This window comes from Cyclopterus lumpus, chromosome 10 (genome assembly GCF_009769545.1).
Source record: "Cyclopterus lumpus isolate fCycLum1 chromosome 10, fCycLum1.pri, whole genome shotgun sequence".
Taxonomy (NCBI): domain Eukaryota; kingdom Metazoa; phylum Chordata; class Actinopteri; order Perciformes; family Cyclopteridae; genus Cyclopterus; species Cyclopterus lumpus.
This window is the reverse complement of record NC_046975.1, coordinates 13,195,923-13,221,510: the sequence shown is the minus strand read 5'-3', so window position 1 is coordinate 13,221,510 and position 25,588 is coordinate 13,195,923. Positions and strand designations below refer to the sequence as shown.

The 25,588-nt window shown below is 41.2% G+C and overlaps 1 protein-coding gene across 1 annotated transcript in view; it reads left to right on the top strand.

The window, feature by feature from the left end:
- LOC117737519 (short transient receptor potential channel 7-like) overlaps positions 1 to 25,588 on the top strand; it is a 40,420-nt gene that overhangs the window by 13,594 nt on the left and 1,238 nt on the right. The window contains exons 4-10 of the mRNA XM_034543554.1: positions 1,796 to 1,960; positions 6,808 to 7,024; positions 8,883 to 9,116; positions 10,380 to 10,644; positions 21,834 to 22,029; positions 22,572 to 22,793; positions 25,415 to 25,495. Coding sequence (XP_034399445.1) covers positions 1,796 to 1,960; positions 6,808 to 7,024; positions 8,883 to 9,116; positions 10,380 to 10,644; positions 21,834 to 22,029; positions 22,572 to 22,793; positions 25,415 to 25,495 — 1,380 coding nt within the window. The remainder of the gene's footprint in view (positions 1 to 1,795; positions 1,961 to 6,807; positions 7,025 to 8,882; positions 9,117 to 10,379; positions 10,645 to 21,833; positions 22,030 to 22,571; positions 22,794 to 25,414; positions 25,496 to 25,588) is intronic.

Genomic DNA, 25,588 nt, shown 5'->3' with positions numbered 1-25,588 from the left:
AGATTATTGTGTGTGTTTCATTTTACATGTAAGATGTGCATGTGTGTGTGTTGTGTGTCTGTGTCATCTGCAATGTTCAGCTAGTGTCTATGAGCGTTTTTATGCACAAACAGTAAGTGTGTGTATTTCCGTACTTGTAGCCTCGGAGGGCCCCATGTAAACAACCAACTGGCCTCTATGTCAAAGAGATAATCCCTGCTGAGCAGAGGTGTTTTTACTAAATGTCAAACCAAATGCCTTTTCCCCATTCTCCCAACTATACTTGCTCTCCCTCTCTCACTCACACACACACACACACACACACACACACACACAGGGAGCCAAAAGCCACCTGTGTGTTGTGACTTTCACTCAGAACGTCATGTACAGCGTAGACAGATTGTCCCAATTCTCACACACACACATACACACACACACACACAGCCTGTTTGCCCTTCACGTGCTGCATGTTTTCTCTAATCAGGTAAATCCCAAGTGTGTGTGTGTGTGTGTGTGTGTGTTGTGTGTGTTTGTGTGTGTGCGGCAGTACACAGCCTGTTCAAGCTGTGTTTTTCATCCTGTACAGGAGAGCGTGACCAATACTCAGGGAGCTAATTACACGAAAGAGGGAGGGATAGATTGCCATGGCAACCAGGTGAAGTCCAACTGTGTGTAGCTAAACGCAGGGAGGGTTCATGTCATGGGTCATTGGATTGACGGACTGGTCACTGGACACCAGTGGGAAAATATGTTAACTACGATTTAATGTGCAGGGGGAGTTTAATTCCTGTGTGTGGGTTCCCACTGAATGTAGAAATGAATGAGTGTGAATGCACACATTGTATCTGTGTGCGTATCCATCGGCGGCTGGGGGCTGAGGGCTGAGGATGCCAGTCGTCGGCTCAGATAAATGTTCCCTGAATGTGATGGCCGAGTCTGATTGTTGAAGAAGTGGGAAGGATTGATGGGAGAAAACACGAGAGGCTAATGACAATCAAGGGAGAGCAGGTGTGACCGGACGTAATCCGTTGCTCAGATCTTACACTAAAAACAGTCCACACTAGCGTTTGATTGTTACACTCGTCAACCTCCCACTGACCATCGATTGCTCTGTTGTCCACATCCTTCCTCCAGCTGGAACAAAAACATCCATCCCCTCCTTCCTCAATAGACCAGTGGAGGCTTTCATTTATCTCCTCCTTTCTTGAAATTAAGTCGGCAACAGGCTGAAATGCCAGACCAAGCCTTATCTAATAAAGCAAGCATGCTTCAGTAATTAGTATACACATTCAGTGCCTCTTATTTGCTGCCTGCTTCCCTTTTGCATAGTGTATCATAAATTGATTTCACAACCTGCTTGTTGACATGTTAAATGAAGCCAAGTGGCAGCCATCAATACACACATGTGGTGAGTAATATATTTGGATTGTAATGGATACACAATAGGTGTGCCCCGATTTGAAAAGCAGCCTGCATGCTCGGCTACTTGGAATTACTTGACCACCAGAAGCCCTCCTCATGGATAAAGTATATATTTTTTAACCTTCATAATTTAGTAACGCCTGCCAAATAAGCTACGTTCATCCTTTGTGTGACTATTGGGCCATATCGGTGTAGCGTTGGACTGGCATGGTGCTTGCTCAATGTGCTGCCCCTGATCCCTGAAGTGATCAGTTAAAAAATCTGTATGTTTTATGAGATGAGAAAAGCAAATTAGTATTGCTTCTTTGAAAATGGTTGTTCACTAATTGCTCTCATGTTTCTCTCTCTTTACTCCCCGTTGATTTAAATGTCTTGTCTCTGTCTCTTTCGTCAGTTCGTTGCCCATCCCAACTGTCAGCAGCAGCTGCTGACTATCTGGTATGAGAACCTGCCCGGTCTGAGGCAGCAGTCTGTGGGGGTGAAGTGCTGGACAGTGCTGGGGGTTGCCGTAGGTCTGCCCTTCCTGGCTGTTGCCTACTGGATAATGCCATGTAGCAAGGTACGAACACATCTGGTCTTGAGCAGCGCAGACACACCAAAAGTATGTGTGCCATTTTATAATTTTTTCACAAGCACCTATTTTTCCTAACACTCTGTGTTACAGTGCATGGCTGTGACAATAATACTGAAAGTCTATAGCCCTCAAGCAAACCTAGACAGTTTACAGACTCATTAAACACAATTCACTATTTAGTAAGCTTGGATTCACCTCAGTTACAAAAGTTCTATTTCTAATGTTTTACAATGAAAAGATCCAAGATTCCACAGACAATTCTCTAGACACTGCTACTGTACACTGTATTCCCCTTCTGTCAATCCAGTCAATAGTTGTTGAGATATTTCACTCTGGACCGAACTGTTGGACATACAGACAAAATGACTAATATAACTAGAAATATACGGAGCTCTGATTTAAAAAGCACCGTATAAACAGCATTTGATTTTATGGCCCTGAGGCCCTTTATTTCATTTTGTTAATACTCCAAGTACATTATAATCTGTGAAGTAACACACACACACCTACACACACACACACCTACACACACACGCATGCACACACACATGCACACATGCTATGAGTGGAAATCTGCTCATTAACCTGGATAATCCTTTATCTCATCGTGTGTGTGTGTGTGTGTGTGTGTGTGTGTCTGACATTGTACTCTCTTGCTCCCGATCACTGTGTCACGAAAGCACCCATTTATGTTATTGTGTGAGTACATTTGATTATGAATCAACCAACCAACCGAGTGTGTCAGTCTGCTATTTTGTGATGCAGCAGAGAGGGCAGGAAGAAGATGAATGCGTGGATCAATAACAAATAAATATATGGTGCATTCAACTTGTAACTTTATATTATTGTTATTATTATTAGTATTACTAGTAGTATTAAATACCTTATTTAAAAGTCCAGCTAAATGTTGAAAATTGATATCCGAGAATTACAGACGGTGGGGTAATACATTTTTCTTTTTTTAAAATTAAATTAATAACTGAGTTAACAATATGACAGCTAAACAGAGATACACAGATATATTAAATGATTGTAATAATGACAAGACAGTCACTGATTACAAAGAGAAGGCTTTGATGTGTTTTGGTATATTATGTGTAGTGTGCCCTCACTAATCATGTCATGTTGCTCTGCTCATCTCAGCAAATGATGATGTCTTACAGCTCAACATGTTCTCTATTTTTACAGCTTCACAACACCATTAGCCTAAACCATATTACATTTCATATCAGTGGGGAGAGATGAAGAAGATATTCATATTTCTGTTGTTAATAAATCTTAATCATTAATCATCATCGAAGTTAGACACAGAAGACACGGACGTAATTGCTTTATAAATCTTAAGAGAAACATATGAGATATGCTTTGGAGGTGATGGAAAACAGATCCGTATTTCGATATTGAGCGTTTCTTGTTGATTGGAAATGGGGAAAGCATGCCGAGCGTGATGGGACAGGTATTGAAAGATGCCCACGAGAACACTTCCGCCCCTACTGAGTGACATAAAAAAGATGAAAAATAGAATAAGGGTGAAAACAAGCGATGGCTGTCAGGCTTCCCTCCTCCTCGAACGAGCGTTATGCATATTTCAGTTTATACATTTGTCAGTTTATACATTTATACTGCTTCCCTTGAAGAGTCAACTACTATCATTGTATTATTGATAAGTAAATGCTGGTACGTTACTTTTTACTGTATTTACCCAAGTACTGTAGTGCAAGTGAATGGGGACATGTATCATCACATATTAGTACAGTTGGGCTGATTGGATCCACTCAGCTTTTCAGTCGTACCCATCCATCCAGCCATTCATTACCCATTATCACTTATCCTATTCAGGGTTTTAAGGGGCTGGAGCCGATCCCAGCTGACATAGGGCAAAGACTGTTTAGGTACCACAGTTTGTATATTTTTAGAATGGGTCAAAATTACATATTTATTCTTCTTGCAAAAACCTGTATAGTTTTTGCCACAATTTGCATGGGATTATCAGTGGAAATGTCTGTAAAGGGGTACCCATATATCCATTTTTATTCACATATTTTGAGATTAGAAGTCAAGGGATTGCTTTGAAAAACTGCATGCAAGTATTCCCTCACCAAAATGTGTCCTAACTTTGGAGCGTTATTTAGCCCCCTTTGACAAGGTTGGTACCAATGAATTTATTGGGTTGTCTAGTTTTATACATCAGTATCTTCACTAGCTTTAAGACTGAGCCCGCGATAGCTTCTCAAAAACAGTAATGTCTCAGAGATTGAACTCACTGACCTTAAAGATTTGACACAACCTGTACTTTACTAAATATTGTAGTTCTCATACCAGCCCTGCGATTGTACTTCCATTATTTCAGTGTTGGGTCACTGTTGTCTATTAAATATGTGAGGTTAAGGTCAAAAGCACCCATGTGTGATTCATATAATACTTCAATACAGTTACATAATGAGATATTGCAGACAGTGTGTGAAGCAACTCTACTAGATTAAACGTGTAATGCAGAAATTATAGGGAATGTTCTAATTTCGAGACACACCAGTCAGTTATGATAATTACACCAACCATCGCAATCAATTTGACAATGATATGCTGTCATTTAGGAATGTCATATATTGCTCTGACAATACCAAAATAGTGAATCATTTCTTTTCTTTTCTAACTGAACCCCCATTTTTATTATGTCCACACTGCAAGAACGAGGAAACATCGAGGTTCTTCACACGCTGTTTCAAGGGACTTTTTTTTTTTCCTATTACAGAGTAGGTTCTTTCCCAGCACAAGAGGAACCATCCATCCATCCATTTTCAATACCGCTTATCCTCATTAGGGTCGCAGGGGCGCTGGAGCCTATCCCAGCTGACATAGGGCGAAGGCAGGGGACACCCTGGACAGGCCGCCAGTCCATCGAGGGCAACAAGAGGAACCATGAGATACAAAAGTGTATGGTGATTGTTGATGCAGCACGGTAGCTCATACAGTTGCACAAAACACCCACTGAGCCATAGAACAATTTGCAACAGGTATATTTTTCTGAAGGCTTTTTCTGCTTGTGTTCATATGATTGTGGCATGTAACAAAGTTGTCTATTCATATATTACAAATAAAGCCAAGAGAGCTTTATTTGTAATGAAACTTGCCGCTTGCTGATCTCTCAGCTGGAGATGGGAGCGAGCGGCGCCTTATGCCTCAAACAGAAAAAGATTCCTTGAAGGTATAGTAGTTTTCTGGGGAACTCCCCAGTGGCCAGTTCCTCTCTGTCCCCAGAACTGTTGGTGTCCCCAATATATGTACAGTATGACAGAAGGTCCTTGCTCATATTCAGAGTGGATGCCTGCCTGTACATGCCAGGCTTGCTTTTCCCAGGTGAAATAATAAAAGATACAGCAGCACCATTCTGGCCTTGTGAGATTTCCATTTCTCACCAAATTCCTTTCTTTTAGTCTGTGTGCGCCTGCTGCTAGGGGCCACCATTTCTTTGGGGAAGATCAGCTCTTGTCATCATCACAAAAAAAAGAAACCCATGGGGTTTGCAGTCCTCACAGAGCAGTAGGCCTGATTTAGGATGACCATCTCATTGAAGCTGAGGGGTGAAATGGATCAGCCTTCTCAGCACAGAGGCTGAGTCGTCCCAGTGGCAGGTGGAGGTGTACAGGAGCTTTGGCCGGGTTAAGATTCACCACCTCACATGGTTTAATAGTGTGTGTGCCACGAGGACAGCTATCAAATTTGATATGTCACTGTGCATGCAGAGAATAGCGATAGCCTGTGGGTAGATAATATTGAACACAGCAGGTTAAGAGAGTGGCAAATGTTGCCATCTCAAATGGTGTGTGTGTGTGTGTGTGTGTGTGTGTGTGTGTGTATTTGGGTGGTGTCATGTTGAATGCACCTTGTGCAGCAGCACCTTTCATTACATTCTTCCCATATGGTGCATTTTCACAGTCTCTGCTGATTGTTTGGCATCTAGTTACTCTGGTATTATATTCCACACTCATGAATCATAACAGCTGCCGTTTGCCTGCTAATACGCTTGTTTAATGCTGTTCAGATCGTAATCTCTGGGGTCCAACATTTGAGGAACTCTGCATGAACACTGATTATCTCAGTAAACGAAAACACATGTTTTGTTTGGCTGCAATTTTACACTTTGTTGGGCTTTGACATCACCTTAAATATACCATGTGTAGTTCCCCTTGTAGTGCTATGCAGTTTTAGTTTTATTTTGATAAGTGGCTCCCCACACATTCCTGCCAACGGTTCCACATTATTTCACTGATCTACAGGTGGTGTTAATGCCCAGGACGAACAGCCATGAGCTAGCAATGGCAAGAGAGAAGAAGACCACTAGCCAAGAAAACATGGATGTTATGTTCACAATGCTGGATTTAAAATGTTTTTGTTTGTTAAAATCAGCTTTACAAACGATTTATGAAAAAGGCAATGCATTCAACACATTTGTTATTCACACAATGTGATAAAAAACCTTTGTGTGTCCAAAAGACAGACCGACAAAGTGAGCAATTACCTGGTTGCCATGGTGGAGTTTTGTGTTAGGCGTTGGTTGAGACCAAAAGCAGAATGAATATTGAACATAGTTCAGAAACACATTGGAAGTTGCTCCATGTCTTTTAATCTTTTACATCGGAATCTTTTCAGCAATACGTTCAGCAAATCAACTTGGTTCGTATGTCGGTGTATACAGCTGGTTGCGCTGCACCCAAATGTGCACTACTAAATCTCTAACCTTCATTCATCATTTGGTCCTTAGTAGTATTTGGAAACTACAGATGCACAATGGAATATATTTCTCATTACATCCTCAATCTTCTCACTTCCAGCTTGGTCAGATCCTGCGAAGCCCCTTCATGAAGTTCGTGGCTCACGCCGTCTCCTTCACCATCTTCTTGGGTCTGCTTGTTGTCAACGCCTCTGACCGCTTTGAGGGTGTCAAGAACCTGCCCAATGAGACCATCACAGACCACCCGCGACAGGTGTTCAGGGTCAAGACCACACAGTTCTCCTGGACAGAGATGCTGATCATGAAGTGGGTGTTGGGTGAGTCTTCTTCTCACACACTAATTAGCACACACTAGGCAGTGTTTGAAAATCTGCAGAGTTGCAGCCAATTAAATTGCAAAAAGATAAAATCGCAAAAAGTTAAATTGCAAAAAGTCACTGTCGAGGCAGATTCTCCATCGTGATAAGAAATAACCTTGATACAGCCTATAAAAGGGTCAAGGCAAAAAGTTTCTGGATGGATTTCCTTAGAATATTTAGCATTCATTAATATGGATGTGATTTCTCAATTGGCAATCATTTATTCTCTTTTATATTACAAAAATCAAATAGAGCTTTCCTGGTTGGATGCTGCCCAGGACAGATTTGTTGAAGCAGTGGCCATGTTGACAACGACAAGCTCAAGGGAAATGTGGAGGTTGACCTGAGAGGTGGTGCTGAGGAAATAGTAGCGGGAGAGATAGAGACCAAAACAAAGAAAAATGATGGAAACATGGGGGCATGAAGACAGGCATGAAGAAAAAGATAGACGGCTGTGAGACAAAGACATACACAACAGATAAATAGCCCATGGCCATATCTGTCAGACCTCAGCTGCTTCCCATCTGCTGATGTGCTTCCTTTCATCTACAAACACACACATTTAATAACATTATGTGAGTGGTCTGTATATGTCGGTGCACATATGCTCCTGTTTTTGTTTGTTTACGTGTAGTGGCACCATTCTTTGCCCATCCGCGGTAATTTTTGGCAGCAGGTGCTTGTGTGTCATAGTGTGCATATGTTTGTGTGTGTGTGATGCAGCGTAATTCTAATTCCAGCAGCATGCTTTGAAGGCCCGGTAATTGTTACAGAGATGATACTGATCATGGCGCTTTTTCAGTAAGCAATTTTCTCCTTGTTGTTGTTGTGTGTGTGTGTGTGTGTGTGTGTGTGTGTGTGTGTGTGTGTGTGTGTGTGTGTGTGTGTGTGTGTGTGTGCGTGTGTGCGTGTGTACGTGCATACACGCGTGCATTTATGCAGCTGAGCTAGGCTGTCTGAATGGTTGAGTATCTGTTTATGTGAATTTTTTTTTTTTAATGTTACATTTGTACGAGTGCCTGTGAGAGCCTCCTTGTTTATTTGTATCTTTCCACGATGGCAAATTATTACCGAATTACCAGAATTATAAAACTGCATTGTCGTAGTCAGAATTTCTTATTATAAACATCTTATCCTTTTGATTTCTTCACATATTGAGATTGAATTATGACCACATTTTATTGTATTGTTACCTTTCCCCACAGAACAGCAATCATGTATTCCTAGTAAACTATAGTAGAGAACAAAGACAGTACACTTTTAATTCCTGTGGATCCCACTATGAGCCATTTGAACTGTACAATGCCATCACATCATCATCCATAGGAGGCCGTCTGCAGGCTTCGTGCCTGCGGGTTCACACAATGTCACACTGTCTCAAAACCTAAAGATATGTACAAAAAAAGTGACGTTTTTTTAATTGCTCAATATGTAGAAACATTTCTTTAAGATTTAACAAATGCTAGAACCATCATCTTGAAGTAAGGCTTTATGTTTTGGAATTGTATCTTACAAACAGTACAGCTAAGCAGGGTATAGTGACAAAAAAAAAGCACATTTTCAAACATATTGAGAATTGTTTTAATCTTTTCTTCTATCGAGACAAGTATATATTTGTTTTGTGTGTAGCTGTACTGTTTAACCTGTGGGTTCTTTGAGACTGGATATTTAGCATTCTTTTTTTTAAATATTGGCTAATAAAATGGTCCCATTCTATTGGCAGATCATTTAAAAAAAATAGAATTTGCCTTTTATTCTGTTTTTTGAGAGCTGACATTTTTGCAGTATGATTCATTTGTATGTCCTCCTTCTTCAGGTATGATTTGGTCAGAATGTAAGGAGATCTGGACTGACGGGCCCAGAGAGTACATCATGCACCTGTGGAACGTTCTGGACTTTGGCATGCTGTCTATCTTTGTGGCTTCCTTCACGGCACGCTTCATGGCGTTCCTCAAGGCGTCCAAAGCCCAGCAGTATGTGGACATGCACGTACCAGACGAAGACATTAGCAACGCCTTGCTGCCCGACGAAGTCGCCTACTTCACTTTCGGTAAGCAGTTACTGCAAAAATATCATGAAAGGCTCTGAAGATGTCGAGGAGTACTGATTTCTCTGGTGTGTTTAAAAGTCTGTGTTCCTGTGTGTGACGCTCTTTTCTTTGTTTTCTCTGCCATTGTGACAACCACTATTCATGAGAGCTAAACATCTCTATTTATGTTTTTATCTAAAAAATATATACTGTATATATTTTGATTCGGCTCCACAAAATGTCAAACTGCTTCACTTCTTATACCCAAAAACATTTTTGCAAGCAAAGGCCAGTTATTGACACAATAAGATAACATGTCAAATCTTTCATGAGGGGCTGTCTGTGATAGGCAAATCAGATGAATATTTGTGTAAAAATGTCATGAATAACTAAAAACCTGAGCTGGAACAGGAGAAGATGAGGGTGTATTTATTATGTTATTATTGCATACAAGGCTCAACATACAGTATGTGTGCTCATTTCCTCCTGTCTGATCCTTGGCTTGACTGCAGCACACCACATTTAATTAGTGAAATTGATGTATATAAGTAAGTGCAGAGATATAATATACACAGGCTGACAGGAACTCTGCAGACTAGCAGCACAGTGAACACTCATCAGTGCTGTCATCTGGTGGTCTGACTCTGTCATGACATATCAGTAAATATTGTCACACATTGTGTTGGTTGTATTCACTCCTTGTTTCACAGCAAAATAGTCTTCCTTTCGTTTACTTTTTTTCTGTTGTTGGTCTTCACTTCATCATTTTTCCATCCAGCTACATGTCTGACTGTGCCTCTATTATTGCACCTCCCTGTTGCTCTCTCTCTCTCTCTTGCTTCTCCTTGGACACACTATCCCTTCTCTTCCAAACCAATTGAGTGCAGCTGCAATATTGTTAAAGCCAGAGGAATGCAGGATTTAATGCACAGTAGAAAATCAATGCTGTGATAGTAAACCATACTCACACCAATTGTTTCAATTGGATGTCAGAAATTGTTTGACATTCTAAATCCACAAAAGCAGATGTGGATGATTATTAGAAATGTCTAATCAATATTAGTTTTGGAGCTATACTTAAATACCTCATCAGGATTTATTTAGAGTGATAATATTAAAATTGGTAAAATCTGAAATGGGGAACTATTTTATTGTTTTTGGGAAACGAGTTTCTCTCGAAGTCAGACAATTACAGAATGATCTCTGGTTTGACTGCAGTAGCTCAATCAGATGATACATTAATAGCTTACTCAGCCGCCAGTCTTTTTCTTTCTTCTCCTCCAGCCAGGAACAAGTGGCGCCCCTCAGACCCCCAGATAATTTCAGAAGGCCTGTACGCCATCGCTGTGGTGCTGAGCTTCTCACGCATCGCCTACATCCTGCCAGCAAACGAGAGCTTCGGCCCATTGCAGATCTCACTGGGGCGCACGGTCAAAGATATCTTCAAGTTCATGGTCATCTTCATCATGGTTTTTGTGGCCTTCATGATTGGCATGTTCAACCTGTACTCGTACTATTTGGGAGCCAAGTACAATCCTGCCTTCACCACGTAAGTAATGCATGGCTGAGATAGCGACTGTGATAAGATGGTGGTTATGTTTCAACTTAAGCATTTACATATCATACACACGCCAGCTAATGCTATATGGCAGCCCTACTATGATTGTAATATAAATCCGAATTAATAGAAGAGAAATCTACTCTGCTGTAACTCTCACGTAAACACGTCCATTTTTGACTGGAAAAATGTAAGTAAAATTGAGATGGCAAGCATTAGTTGAGTTTTTTCAGTCAATATGGATATGAGGATAAAAAGAGAGCAAGAGGAGCTTTTGGACAGTATCTCAAAGGTTTTTGATTCCAGTCCAAAGTATTTGGTGAAGTTTCTTTGAGGAACAATAACTTTCCCATTGTCCAATAACAAGCCAGGGTACAGGCAGTGCATTTCATAGACTCTGATCTGTGAAGCAGGATTTAACACACCACCAAAGTGGTTGACGGTAATATGATGGAGCCCATTGCACCAAATGACAAAGGTCTGTGTGCTCACTAGTGACTTTTGTCTAAGGAACATTGGCAATTGCCACGGCGAGCATTGAGCTCTGTGTAAACATGCCTCAGGCTCGGGCTCACGTCATTTAAAGAAGTCCTCTGAAGCTGAGCATCATCCAGCATATTATTCACATGCAAACTTCATTCAGCATTTACGTGAAACATTCAACAATAGTTTAGCATTTTGTCCAAGTCTATCTTTATACAATATCCACTTTCCATATGTACATTATCTGTACAAAACAGTAGCACTTTAGTGACACTAACTTATCGCACTTTGAAGTTTGGCTTTCTTGAAGAAATTGTACCTTCTTGATTCTTGTTGTTCTGAGTTTGTACTCCCGTGGTTGAATGCACTTATTGTAAGTGGCTTTGGATAAAAGCGTTTAGCTCAATGAAATATAATGTAATGTAGATTATCTTCTTCTCCTTGCTGGTTATGAAGCAATCTCTTCCTAGAGCTACTCTATTAAGGCGGGGGACAGAGTCCAAAGTTCTTGTTCTGCCTTCAGCAGTCTGAGTTTTGATCATTGAAAATCCTCCAACCAAAATAGGAATGATAACCGTAAGTATTCTAAGGACACTTAACCTGCTAAAGTGCTGCATTTAACTTCATTACAAGGGAGCATCCATTTCAAATGGCCTACTGCACACAAACCGAGGAGTCAATTTGCACTTAAAGGCTGAATTGCATAAAATCAGCCTTACAATGACTTGAATCTGTTCTTTCACATTAACATCAGCAACAATAAATTGAAAGTTTATTCTATCAACTTTAATGTGAATTTTGTACTGACAAGTTATATATCAACCTGCTTGTAAAGCAACTAACGGGTCCAATAAGTCCCGCAACGCATCAATCTGAATATTAATGCTTCTGCCACCTTCCTTCATTTTAGCATATCTGCCGGTCAGCATGCTCGTTCTTTCACATCAGCTGCAAACAGAGTGACGGATATTGTCTCATATTTGTAGAAAGATATCCAGAAAGTCTGTTCATCATCATTAATCTCAAAATGAAAACACTCTCTGAGGTCTCTCGCTGTCACATATCATAATTCATTTTCTCAGAGGAAGACATCTGCAGATTTAAACAGATACATACACCATTTCTGCTCAATCCAATAGAGCAAAACATTGCATTACGAGTTGGTCTGTAATTACATTGTAATTTACTGTTCTCTTCTTTGCAGCGGTTATGACTATCGTATAAATGTAATTCAATGGGTTGATAATCAATTAATGAGTCTCAATATCTCAGAAGTAAGTTCTGAGTTCATTAATCGTTAGTTCGAGCTTTGAAAGACTATGAAAACGACTTGGCAATAAATGTGTGATTCATTTATAATCCAATCAAATGAAAGAATAAATGGATTAACAAATGAAGAGGGATACCAATGAATGAATAAACTCTAGTTTCAAATTGCAAATGGGAATGATTTGGGATAGTGAAGGAAGGATGTGATTTCCAATAAGATACCAAACTAAACTATAAATGTAACTATGAATAATTCAGAGCGCTATCCGACACCAACTCTTGATCATATAAGAAGATGCAAGTTTCCTACTTTGTGCCCCGTAGTTGCAGAAGACTTTGCGGTCTCAGCGGGTTGGTTCTACTCCAGTTGGACTCGACTAGGAGTCAGGAAACAGTGGTCCTCAGCTGGCACACAGTGGGACTGGCAAGTATCTTTGAGGTTGATACACTGCTGTTGCAAAGTGGTTATGGGAAGCAGGCACAGGATCTTGCCTAACTTCAGGTTCTTGATCTGTGGCAGACGATTCGATGAGCTGGGGGTTAGATAATGCTCTAAATATTGGTTTAACTAAGACTACTCGTTGAGATAAACACTCCTCAAAGTTAATATCACACAAGGTTCACGGACGTACAAACGGAAACAAATAAGGCTGGCTTAAAAGGGATTAAAATATGATACTTAAGGCGAGTAAGAAGTTACAAAGGGAAAAATAAACTCAGACAGTATCTGGAAAGATTGAATAAAGAAAAACGGGAGCATGAATGAAGCTCCGGAAAAGAAACAGTACGCACAACTAACACGAAAAGAAGAGCGGGGACAAAGAAAGTGGAAGAGTTCTAGCTACTTAGGATGGGTGTCAACGACAGGCGGAGAGAGGCAGTATCTCCGCCATCAAGATCATGGTCCTTAGAATATAGAAACCCTACTCCCGATGGTCGCAAGATGGCAATGTGGTCGCACAGTGAGCATGGTCTTACACAGAAGTTTACACAGATTGTCTATTTGTCATCTCACAGACTCAGTAAACAGATCCACTCCTTTGGAATCATCTGTTGGGTAACTTTATTGGGGTTATTGAATAATTTGAATTCGGTAATTCGGTCCTGCTGAAAATAATTGTACATCTCCCTGTTTTATGTTTTATTATTTGACCTGGTAAGGTTCTTCTTGACATTTGTTGAAACGAGAGAGGGGAAATGAGAAAGAGGTGTTGTGTGTGTTGTAAAGAAAGACCTCAGTTAATCATTAGGTGTCTTCACATCCTGTTGTTAACTTTGTTATCTTGTGTTGAGATCTTCCTCTGAGGCTGTGGAACGTCAACATTGTCACCTTTACTGACTGAAGTGACAGCGCCATCTGGTCTGTGGGAAGAGTCTCTGAGAAAGTTGTTTCACAAACTCCCCTTCAGGGGTGACAGGCCAGTTCTGAGACACCACAATAGCTCTGCAATACCAACCCACAGTGGCGGTCTGATTCTAAAGGGTTAAATCCAGCCGGGTTGGTCCAATTTGACCAATCAGAGTGGAAGACTCTATGTAATTGCAGTTTATCATCTGGTATGTTAAGGTTCACACTTCCACTTTGCAAGAAAGCTCGGACTCACAAAGTCACACGTAGCTCTGTCTCTGTGCAAGTTGGGTAATGAGTCATCCTACCAGGTTAGAGGAATAGACAGGTTCAAAACCAATCTGTACCTTCAGTAGAGCATGGTGTTTATGCTCTTCTGCATAATTTACCCTTTTCATATCAGGGAAGAACACACGGTGTGACTTGAATCCTTGCCCTCAGTTAATGTTTCATTAACAGGCTTTCCAACCATGACAGACTGCTTCCAGGTGTCAACATCTGTCTCCTCATTGATCATAAACCTTGTGCTGTTTGCCTGTTTGTTGTTGCTGGTTTGGAGTACTTCCAGTAGACCACACAGTGTTTGATGCACCATAGTTTGTTTGCATGAGGACAAAAACCTGCCTTTCCTGATTTGTTGGTCCAGTTATTTGTCTTGGATCTCAGTTCCCCTTCCACAATCAAACCAGACTTAAGGATTAAATAAGATAAAGTCAAAGTGACTGGCAGAATTCACCGTGCAAGACTGCTTGCCTATCCATCTGTCTGTTCCTCTTATCTGGTTATACACCCGTATGTGCACTTGATACAGATGCATTTCTCTTTAGCATGTGTGTAACTAAGCTTTGTATACACATTGAACATTGACACACATTTGCATCATCAGGTCAGCAAGCTTAGACATTGCAACCAGACAGTGTAGTACATTTCACACCTCCAGCTCACATGCTGGAGGTGCAATAATACCACCCACCCTTTTACATTACATGTCATTTAGCTGACGCTTTTATCCAAAGCGACTTACAATAAGTGCATTAAACCATGAGTAAAACTCAGAACAACAGGAATCAAAAAAGTAAAATTTCTTCAATAAAGTTAAACAACAAAGTGCTATCAGTAAGAGCCGTTTAAGTGCTACTAAAGTGCTACCACGGCGCTACCTTCCCTATTCAAGGTATAGTCGAAAAAGATGTGTTTTTAGTTAGCGACGGAAGGTGTAGAGACTTTCTGCTGTCCTGATGTCAAAGGGGAGCTCTTTCCACCAATGAGGAGCAGGACAGCAAACAGTCGTGACTTTGAGTGTTTTGCTCGCAGTGACGGAGCTACGAGCCGATTGGCAGAAGCCCTTCTATCACCTCTCTGCTGTGCATGTACAGTGTAGCTCCTCTGCTCAGCCGAAGCGCTGAGGTCTTAGAGGCAGTGAGTTCTGCTTTGCTGCCCACATGGAGCCAAAGATCCAGGCAACGTGATGGGCCAACAGACAGAGCGGCGGCGTGAGACGGAGTTCCCCGACAAAAAAGATAGATAGACAGGTAGAAACGGAGACTAATGGAGTTCAAATAGACAGTTAGAAAGATGTTGGTCACTACCTGGGAGTCAGACATAATGAAGGCAGAAAAGACCCACGCGCCCTGTAGATGGAAGTCCCTTATCACCATTACACAGTCATTTCCATCATGAATGTACATTGTCAGCTTATCATCTTAAAACTTCTGCCTACATTTCTTGTCAGATTAGGCTTTTTTGGCAAAATGTCCCCGCTGTTTCAGTTTCCTACTCTGCCAACAGGAGCTGTATTGAGATAGGTGACAGAAACCCCTTAAATTATGTTGTTGTTGTTGTTGTTGATGTCAGTCTTGCCACTAGGGGTCAGTCTGGCTCTAAATCTCAACCAGCCTGAACTGAAATGTGCAAAGAGTGTTTGTTGCTGGCTCTAAGCATCCCTTCAACAATACTTTGTCTGCTTCGTGTTTTAAAGAATTTGCAGTCCCTGCACCGAGATACATTTTTGTGTCTGTTGTATCTGAGTAGGTTTTTTTTCTGTCCTACTCGATTCAATTATAAAGTACGACATATGCAATATGTTTGGTATGACTGTTAAATAGTATAATAGTCTTGTGTGCAAATTGAGAATTCACAAAAGAAACAACGTCTCTTCAATCTCTTTTCTCTGAGAACATGTGCCGGTGTGGATGTGCGTGCTTGTGCTCAGCTCTGTGTGTGTTGGTGTAGTGTGACTTCAGCTGTCAGACAGGGCCTGTTTATGGAGGGCTGGTCTGATACAGGAAGAGGAGGAGGGAGCCAGGTGTAGGTAGTAATGATACCCCAGGAGGGGCCACTCAGGCTGTGGCACAGAGGGAGGGATGTAAGGAGAAGGAGGGTGGAGTACGGTGGAGGATATCGCTCTCTCTCTCACACACACACATACTCACACAAGTGAAACTCACACACATACACAGATACATGCACAGTTGGATAGGGATTAATGAAGACTGAGCAGTAATGGCCACACACATACCCAAACCCTGTGGGCACAAACTTAAAAAAACACACATGCCTTTTGTTGCCCATTAATGTGCAAATATACTTTAGCAGTGACGCCCAAGAGACGTGCATTCACACATCACACTTCTCTCTCACTGTTTGTTTTTGCATATGCTATAACAGATGCTGAGGTAGGCAAACACAAATATATGTACAGATCAAATCACACACACACTTATCAGGATTCTGATTTGGACAGCAGCGGTGGAGCAGTGGACCTGTTTCTATGTTCTAGTCAACCATGCATGACATCACTGCACAGACAGAAGTACAGAGAGGGGACAGGGGAAGTAAAGGGGCAAAGGAGAGATGAGTGAAATGAAATAGGTGAAGGCAGTTCAGAGTAATATAACAGACATAACGGGGTGTAAAGGACCATGAAAACATTCTAAATAATAATTATACTGATGCTGTAGTGAAACCGTGGAAATAATATTGAATAAATGCAGTACAATCTAAGGGAAAGCTAACAGTACTGGAACAAAGTTCCATACCGATTAAGTCTTTAAGGGATGAAAAGAGAACCACAGGTAGATATGTATATGCAGAGGATGGTGTTTTGGGCTTGGCTGTTTGTTCAGGTAAAATGTGGGAGACCAGCCAGGATAGACAAAAGAGAAAAATGAGGGAGAGGACGAGAGAAGGTCAACAGACAAAAGCTCAGCCACACAGGCTCACGATTAGATGGCACGACATGTTACCAGTGACCCTTTGAATAGGTGGGAAGAAATAATAGAATAACTTGTATAGTATGTGTATATTTTGTCAACTTTTTTTCCCCAGCAGTTAAATATTAGTACTTTTCACATAACTGTGCTTTTTTATATTGGTTATGTTTTTCTGACAACACAAGCCTTCATTTTTATTTTTATATTTTTAGTACTGGCAAGAGAGGAGGCATATTTTACAGCCAAGAACAAAACGAATGTAATGCAACGTAAATGGAGAGGGGAACAGAGAGAGAGGGAAGGGAAGGCAGATGGTTGAGAATGCATTAGCTCTGAAGGCGAGGCAGAGGTGCCGTGTTCAGCCTTTCCCAGTCGAGCACATCTGAACGTCAAATTGAGGAGAGGAGACACATTTACAATTAAGGCGAGACAGAAAAACAATACATCAATGACCAATATGGGCTCTTAAATGTCATCGCTCTTAAATGTCATTGCTCGAACCAGTAGCTTTAGAGTTTGTGACAAAATCTTGTTTGTTTTTTTCGACACATTTTTCCATTACTATGACAAATGACTTCAAACATTACATTTCCATCTTAGTGAGACGTAATCCCTCAAAATAGCACTGAGACCATCATTGAATTGAAATTAATTCCTTTAGTTGAGAGCAGGGAGATCACATATAGTCATGGCAACTCTTCAATAATGATCATTAGATCATCACATGAAGATGTAATGAACTATAAAAACACTGATTACTCATAGTAGCTTTTGCAACAGCAGGTCCCTCAAACAGCTTTCTAACTGTCTGTTAACCCATTTTAACTTCATGAGAGTTTGTTTGAAAAACCTGTCCCTGGCTAAATCTTTAATGTTTCCTTCCCATAAAATGGGTCTTAAATGTTCACATACATGATGATATATGCTAAATAACTGATGTCCAAGACAAAAGATCAGCCTTCTCACCAGCCGAGAAACTGTAAACTTCCCCAAAAATCCTTTTCTTCTTGGTTTTGTCAAGGCTAATAAAGACACCAGGGTATAAAGGAGGGCTGCACACTGTTAACCTCAGAATTGATATTTTATTTTCTAATTTCCTCCTTTTTAAGCAGTGTTTTGATCCTCAGGCCTGAAGCTCCTTTGTGCCTTGCAGTTTTATTCTTTGCCTTGCACCTTGGTATCTTTGCCTGGATGTGCGCACACTTGGTTCCTCTAATAAAGACTCCCTGAGTATCGCCTTACTGTAGCATTTGGACAAGTTACTGTAGATCAGCTATAACTCGACATTCACTGTTCTGAGGGGTTTAACTGGCTGATGTCACACGTTATAGTCGCCGAACTCCAAATCAGCCAAACACAATGGTTTGTGCTGCTTTTTTTTTTAAAAGACGAAGATAACACAGATTAACAGAGACAGAAAAACAGACCGCAAGGGAACATTAAAAAAAAGTTGATGTTGTGTTTGATTCCGTATCAAAAGACTCTCTAATTGCTCTTCTTGTCGTGTTCTCCTCTCTGCTTAATAATAATTATCTCACAAGTTGCCTAAAGACACACACTAAAACAGCATCCTTTCTCTCTTTCTCTAATTTTGTATGACACTATTTGTCACAAAAATATGCATACACTCATAAACAGACACACACATCAGTATCTTTTTGTCTTTCTATCAACAAAACACGCAGGCAGACTTGCCAGCATCTCTTGGGGGCAGCATTCATTCATTCCAACTCAAAGTGGGCAAGCCCCTGCTGTCGCCATGGTGACAGCCATGTCGGTGCGGCAGATCCTCAATTTAATATTTAAAGATGTTTTCTCTATAGTTGCCTGTCTGACTGACATCAAAAACAAAAGTATAAACCATACAAATAGGTTGAGTGACAGAAATTACTAAAAGCTGTTGGGATGAAATATGGAAAGGGAGGAGGGGAAGGGGGGTGAAGATATATAAAAACAATGGCAATGAGAAAATGGGTGAGAGAGATTGAGAAAACAAATGAGGGGCAGAGATGATAGCGAGGGAGAGAAGAACTTAGACAAACTTTGAGGCGTAAAGCAAGAGAGCCGGTCTCTGGAGAGAAGAGGTTGATTTGGGCCTGTGTGTGTGTGTGTGTGATTGGGTTTGGACGGCTCCTGCAGAGCCGAGGTGACTCACCATCCCCCGCACACACAGACGCACACAAGGCTGTATAAGTTCTTTACTGTCAGTGTCCTGGGTGTGTGTGTGTGCGTGTGTGCGTGTGTGTGTGCCCGCATATTAAGCCGTCATGCTGTTTGGGACCTGTCACTCTTAATAACAGATAATAGCACACTGTCCATCTCTGTCTCCAGATGCTCACTGTCCCTGCTGATTCTCTGCCTGTTGTAGAATGATCTTATAACACAAACACACCAAGTTTGAAATCAAATAATCTCGTTATTTTACATTGAAAAAAAAAAAAACTCCCATTAGTCTCATATATCTCAGTCACAGGTTGCATAATACACACATGAACAGTGTCAAAACACATTTTAATGTATCAATGATGTAGATCTCCAAAAATACATTTGAGATTGTTCATAATATCCCTTGCTCCCGGAGAGTCATCTCACGCAGATTTCAGTAAATCGAATAAGAAGAAAACGAGCAAACCAAAATGACTCAACGGCTGCATGTGCGTCAGCTTTATCCAGCAGCAAAGAAGACCCTCCCCCCTCACGTATACATGATTATTTTGAAAAAACATATCTCTGTTTTTATTTTTTTTCCTAAATGAGGCAGTGTAATGTATGAAGTCATGCATACAGTATTATATAGACGGGTGACTTGTATGCTGCTGGAAGGGGTTCACTTCCAGTAACACATAAGATGCCACACAAAGTTTGAGAACTTTAAATTAAACCACCAGTCTGCTCGGGCGAAAATATGAACAGTGTCTATAAATAGCAACTATAGTGAGTGTGTGTGTGTGTGTGTGTGTACTATTAATTGCATGTGTGTGCGTTTGGGCCAGTGTCTGGTTGAATGGCACATTAACGTTCCCTGGAACAAAGCCCTTCATCATTATCTACACTCACATTTTTTGGGGGGGTGAATATAAAAATGTAAATCGAGTGAGCTTTTCACACGAGTAGAAAGGAGAGCTGGGAGACAGAACAATTTGATTAAAAAGATAATTTGGATATAACGTTATAGAGACCAGATAATTGTCGCTTTTTCAAAGCCACATGAAAACATATTTTATCTTGTAATAGAGGCTCCATATAAGTGATGAGGCATTAATTAAAGAGAGAAGGCTCAAAAAACAGATTTTCAAGGCAAGGTGACCAAATTCTCCTTCCTCGGTCCTCTTGATTGCACGATATGTGGTGGACGTATGTGATGTGAATAGTAAGTGAGAAGATGGTATTGCTGATATCATCCTTCGGTCACTGATGGTCTCGAAGCACTGGTCTGTCTGATGCCGTCCATTACAGCAACACAAAGAAGAGCTGCTATGAAGGTGTGTGAATGTGTATTGTCCACCTGAGCAGAGAATGAAATCCCTCTGTTGTTATCCAAGATTCTCTATGTTTTGTTTACGTAACCAGCTGGCCGCGAGTTCCTATTAGTGCATGTGAGCGTGTCCCACTGGCTAGCTCATTCCTGTCGCTCTGCAATTTTAATTGTGCACCAGCCGCTATCCCGTCTAGTGTACCCAAAACGTTGTGTCAATCTGAGCACGCTCAAAGAGCAGCTGAGCGGACACCATCCCTTTTATTTCTAGAGCACTCTGCTGTATGTCTTCAACAACACAACTCTGGTTACATTGCTCGTGTGTCCTACCCCGTAGCTCCCACGGGGTCAAAGACCGTGTCCCAGCCGTCATTTATTAGCCTTGCTGGAAGTATATTCAACCACACTTCATAGCTAGTTTTTGCTATCTGCCTATAAGGTCAAAGCTGAAGTACCCATGAGTCTCAGGTGTGTGTGTGTGTGTGTGTGTGTGTGTGTGTGTGTGTGTGTGTGTGTGTGTGTGTGTGTGTGTGTGTGTGTGTGTGTGTGTGTGTGTCTTTTACTTAGCTCTCTGCTTACCAATGAAAGTGTGTGTCTTTCTGAAGCTCCCCACCCCCCTCTGTCATCTCAGTCCCATTCTTACCACTCATGGAATATTTAACGACAGACGTATGTACCTGAATGTCAATGGTAATAGGTCTTGCAGCTTTATGCTTTTTTACCTTGGGTCAGTGTCAGAGAATGAGCCCTCAGGTTGAGCAGAGATATGGCTGTGGACCTCAGGAAATGTAACAACATTTACAGAGTTATAAGTTTTCTTGTCAAATTGTCATGTCATCTCAAATTAAACTGAGGACAACACATTTAATCACCAAGAATAATGTTAAATTAAATTAAACATTGTTTTATTTATCTTTTCAGACACAGCCTTAAATAGAAATACCACATCCACATATATATTGTTAACCTTTATTGTTTCCCCATTAACTGATAATGATATTTTAGTATCTCTTTTCAGTAAAGGTCAACATAAGACAAGGCTACAGGATGAATGATTTCTATAAACCAAATGATCTCTCAAATGCAGAATTCCCTTTTCCCATTTCCTGCTTTTGCTGAAGTCAGACATGTTTTTATCTCTGTGTGTGTGTGATTGTGAGTGCGTGTGTGTGAGTAGGATAATGGGATAATGTGTTCAAATTGGACATGACCCATCAGTTATTTCATCAGTGCCACCTCATAAACCCCCACGACATTAAAACGCATTGTGTGTTTGTATGTGCTTGTGTTTGAGTGAGACAGCCATTAGCTGCTAACACGGTGCACTTTATGTGTGTGTTTGCTGTCATGTACTTTTCTCTGACTGCCTCACCTTCTCTTTCTTTCCTCACAGGGTGGAGGAGAGTTTTAAGACTCTTTTCTGGTCGATCTTTGGGCTGTCTGAAGTGATCTCAGTGGTGCTGAAGTACGACCATAAGTTCATCGAGAACATCGGCTACGTGCTGTACGGAGTCTATAATGTCACAATGGTGGTCGTTCTGCTCAACATGCTCATTGCTATGATCAACAGCTCGTACCAGGAGATAGAGGTATAGATAAATAAGATGGTCAGTCAATATTGAAGGTTATAATACTGTCAACAATTCAATAAGGATCATTGTCTGAGCACATCTGAGCCTGCAGGAGAATTAGAGAGTGAGTTGAAGATACCATAGTCCTTAAAAATAATCAATACAATGGAAGAAAGGTTCACTGAGCAGATCTCTGCCAGTTGTGTCTGCAATGACCACTGCTGTAATGTTTGCTAGAGTAAACACAACCCAAAATTGTAGCTCGCACCTGAGGTCCACTCGCAAGTCCCACGCAACAGACACATTCTCATTTTAATCTATACAGCTGTCTGCACTGGGCTAATGTGAGTCGTTAAAGGTTTTGACTCAGATTTTGAGATTAAAGTATGTAAGTGCTACCAGGAGATTATATATCTGTAGACAGACAGGCACAGACGCACACACTCAAGCAAACAACAGAATACATAATCTCCTGGTGGAGATATAAAAAGATACACAGAGAAGTAAGTAAAGAAGTCACTAGTTTTCTTTCAACGAACACTCCGTCTCCGTCTCCGCAGGAGGATGCCGACGTAGAGTGGAAGTTTGCCCGAGCCAAGTTGTGGATCTCCTACTTTGACGAGGGCCGCACCCTGCCCGCCCCCTTCAACATGGTTCCCAGCCCAAAGTCCTTCTACTACCTGGTCCTCCGCATCAAGTCCTGTCTGATACGCCTCTGCAAAGCCAACAGCCATCGCCATAACAACGAGCTGGAGCTGGGCATTCTCAACTCGCAGGCCAAGGTCAGGGTCAGGCGCCCTTTGATTACTTAGCTGGTGACGAACAAACAAAATATATTGTTGTTTAACATACATTGATCTCTGTGAGAGGGAACAACAAAAGGGCTGACATTATTTTTGATATTGTGAAGAGTCGATTATTATGATTTTCAAAACCAAGTCGCAGGAGCCACTAAATATTAGACTGTCTCTCTTGTCAGTATTATCATGTGCTCAAGTGCTTTGATTCAACTATTCGCACAGTTTACAGAAACTCTGGTGGGAGCCTATAATTACAAGTTAATTACTGACAACATATAACTTGTTTTCTATATATCTATTTAAAGAACATTTTGCCAAACTGATTAGCCTGAGTACTTTCCATCTAGAAATTCCTCTTTTGCAGGCTCCTGCCCAGCTAAATCATGCTACATTCTTTTCCCTCTGTATGTGTGTGTGTGTGTGTGTGTGTATATATATATATATATATATATGTGTGTCTACTGAGCTAAGATGGCCTTGTGGTTGAGACCCAGGAAATACATTATATTCACACTGCATGCCTGCAATGTAACTTTAGCTCCTTTCATTTTTACATGTTCTCCCTCTAAAGGATCGTCCAATCGAAATAAAATTAGTGTAAACTATTGCGTGTGAAAAAAGCATGGGCCATTTAGCACAGAATCAATCTTAGCGCCGGCCTTGTCCGCAGGCATTTCCTCTGTCTGATTCCTGGGCTCAAATGGCTCGCACCGGCGCCTCAGATAAGCTATTAGTCAGGCTTGCCTCTACTCCAATGCCTGAGCAGGTTTGGGATGGAGACAAGATGGGTTACACCCCGCTGCCTCTATGAGCTCCTGAAGTTCCCTGCAGCTCTGACAGTTTAACAGCAGGTTCAGCAAGCAATCGATAATTAAGCTCACACTCGACCGCAATGCAGCGTCGAGAATGTCAAGAAGGATTTGGAGAAGACGGCGTGATCTTTCTGAATCATCAATTTATTCCTCTCAGTCTTTTGGTCCACGTTTCTCATGTTGGATATCCACCGTTTGAGAAAGGTGATGCGCTAAATTAAAGCCAATTGTGTGAGCTTGAAAGCAGCATATGTTCAGGAGATAACCAAGTAAGTTGTAGTTTCTTAAGTGAATATTGCTTTCATATGTTCACGGTAGTTGGGATGATTAATAGCTTGATAAGAGCAAAGACATTTAATTTCACTTAACTTGAGGCAGCAGAGACCATCGAAGCATGTTATTGATAGGTTATCGATGGGGACAAGATCACAGAATACAAAACAAAGATTTGAGCTGGTTAAATTGGGCTTTAGTAAATCTCCACATAAAAGTGTTCTTCACATTCACATGAAGCTGAAGCAGTTCTTCCCATCTGGTTGTGTGGTTCAATGAAGCAGTGAGTAGATTGATTGGCCTCTATTGCAAAAATATAGTGTTTGTTGTAGGTGTTCTGTGTTCTACAAAGTCATAAAAAAATACTCTATTATGTACTTTCAGTGAGCACAAGATGAGTTTCTCTGAAAAACAAAATAAAGTCAGTGAGAGCACAAATGAATGTAGCCTTGAATGGTCTCTGCTGTAATTGATTCTCTGTTGGTTGGTTGAGGTGTTGTATCATGAACTTCAGTAATGTTTTTTTCTGATGTGATTTGACTTCTTTACTTTTGAGCTTTGGTAATTATTTTTTTGAAAAAGCTCAGATGTCCATCCATCTACCCTTTCTCTTCTACGTATGCTGGGCCGGGTTGCGGGGGCAGCAGGCTTTACAGGGTATCCCAGACATCCCTCTTACCAGCAACATTGTCCAGCTCTTCCTGGGGAAACCCGAGGCATTCCCATGCCAGATGAGACTTATAATCACTCCAGTGTTTTGGGTCTACTCTGGGTTCTCTTACCTCCAAAAGGGAGGCGTCCAGGAGGATCCTGATCAGATAGATAGATAGATAGATATATACTTTATTAATCTCCAAGGGGAATTTTTTTTTGTGGGAAGAAATGAGCTAACCCACCTAGCACAGGAATTCGAAATTTGCGAACTCCACCACACCCGGGTTTCGAACCCACGTAGCTGGTGTGGTAGGCGAGAGCGTAACCCACTTCGCCACCGTGCTAGCCCAAAGCACCTCAGCTGGCCAGTTTCCATGTGAAGTAGCTCTAATTCAAGCTCTTTCCGGATGTCTGAGCTCCTCAACCTGTCTCCGCTGAGCCCAGACACCCTATGAAGGAAGGGCACATGTAGAATGTACATGTTATTGGTTATTATAAAACTTTTGAATCATCAGGCTATTATGTTGAGAAGGTTCAACGCTTCCATAGCTTTAGAGCATTTAGAGCGGCAGCTAGTTGTGTATGTCCACACTTAAGTTAGAACTCATTTTGTCACTGCAGCGCCAAAATGACACAAAAGCTACACAGCAACGTCGTGGACGTGGAGGAAATCTATAAATTGGTTGATGGAGATTCACTTTCACTTCTCTTTGAAGACATCTGCGAGCACCAGATACCTTCCTTTCATTGTTGTTTTGTTTCGCTAGCGTCGCCTCCTCAAAAACCTCAAATGCTTTCATTATAGAAGATCACTCAACCCTGAAATGTGGCGTTAACACTGTCTGTATCTCACTGTTCCAACAGGATGAACGCCTCAGGACTTATCCACGCCCGGGAGAAGAGTTCATCCTCAAAAGATCTAGAAAACACCCGACCAGATACGAGGTAAGACGGGGAGCTATGGATGGGTGGAGCAAAGATGAGCCCAAGCACAACCGGAGAATCTCAGAAAGGATTGAGTAGAAGGGACAAGAAATA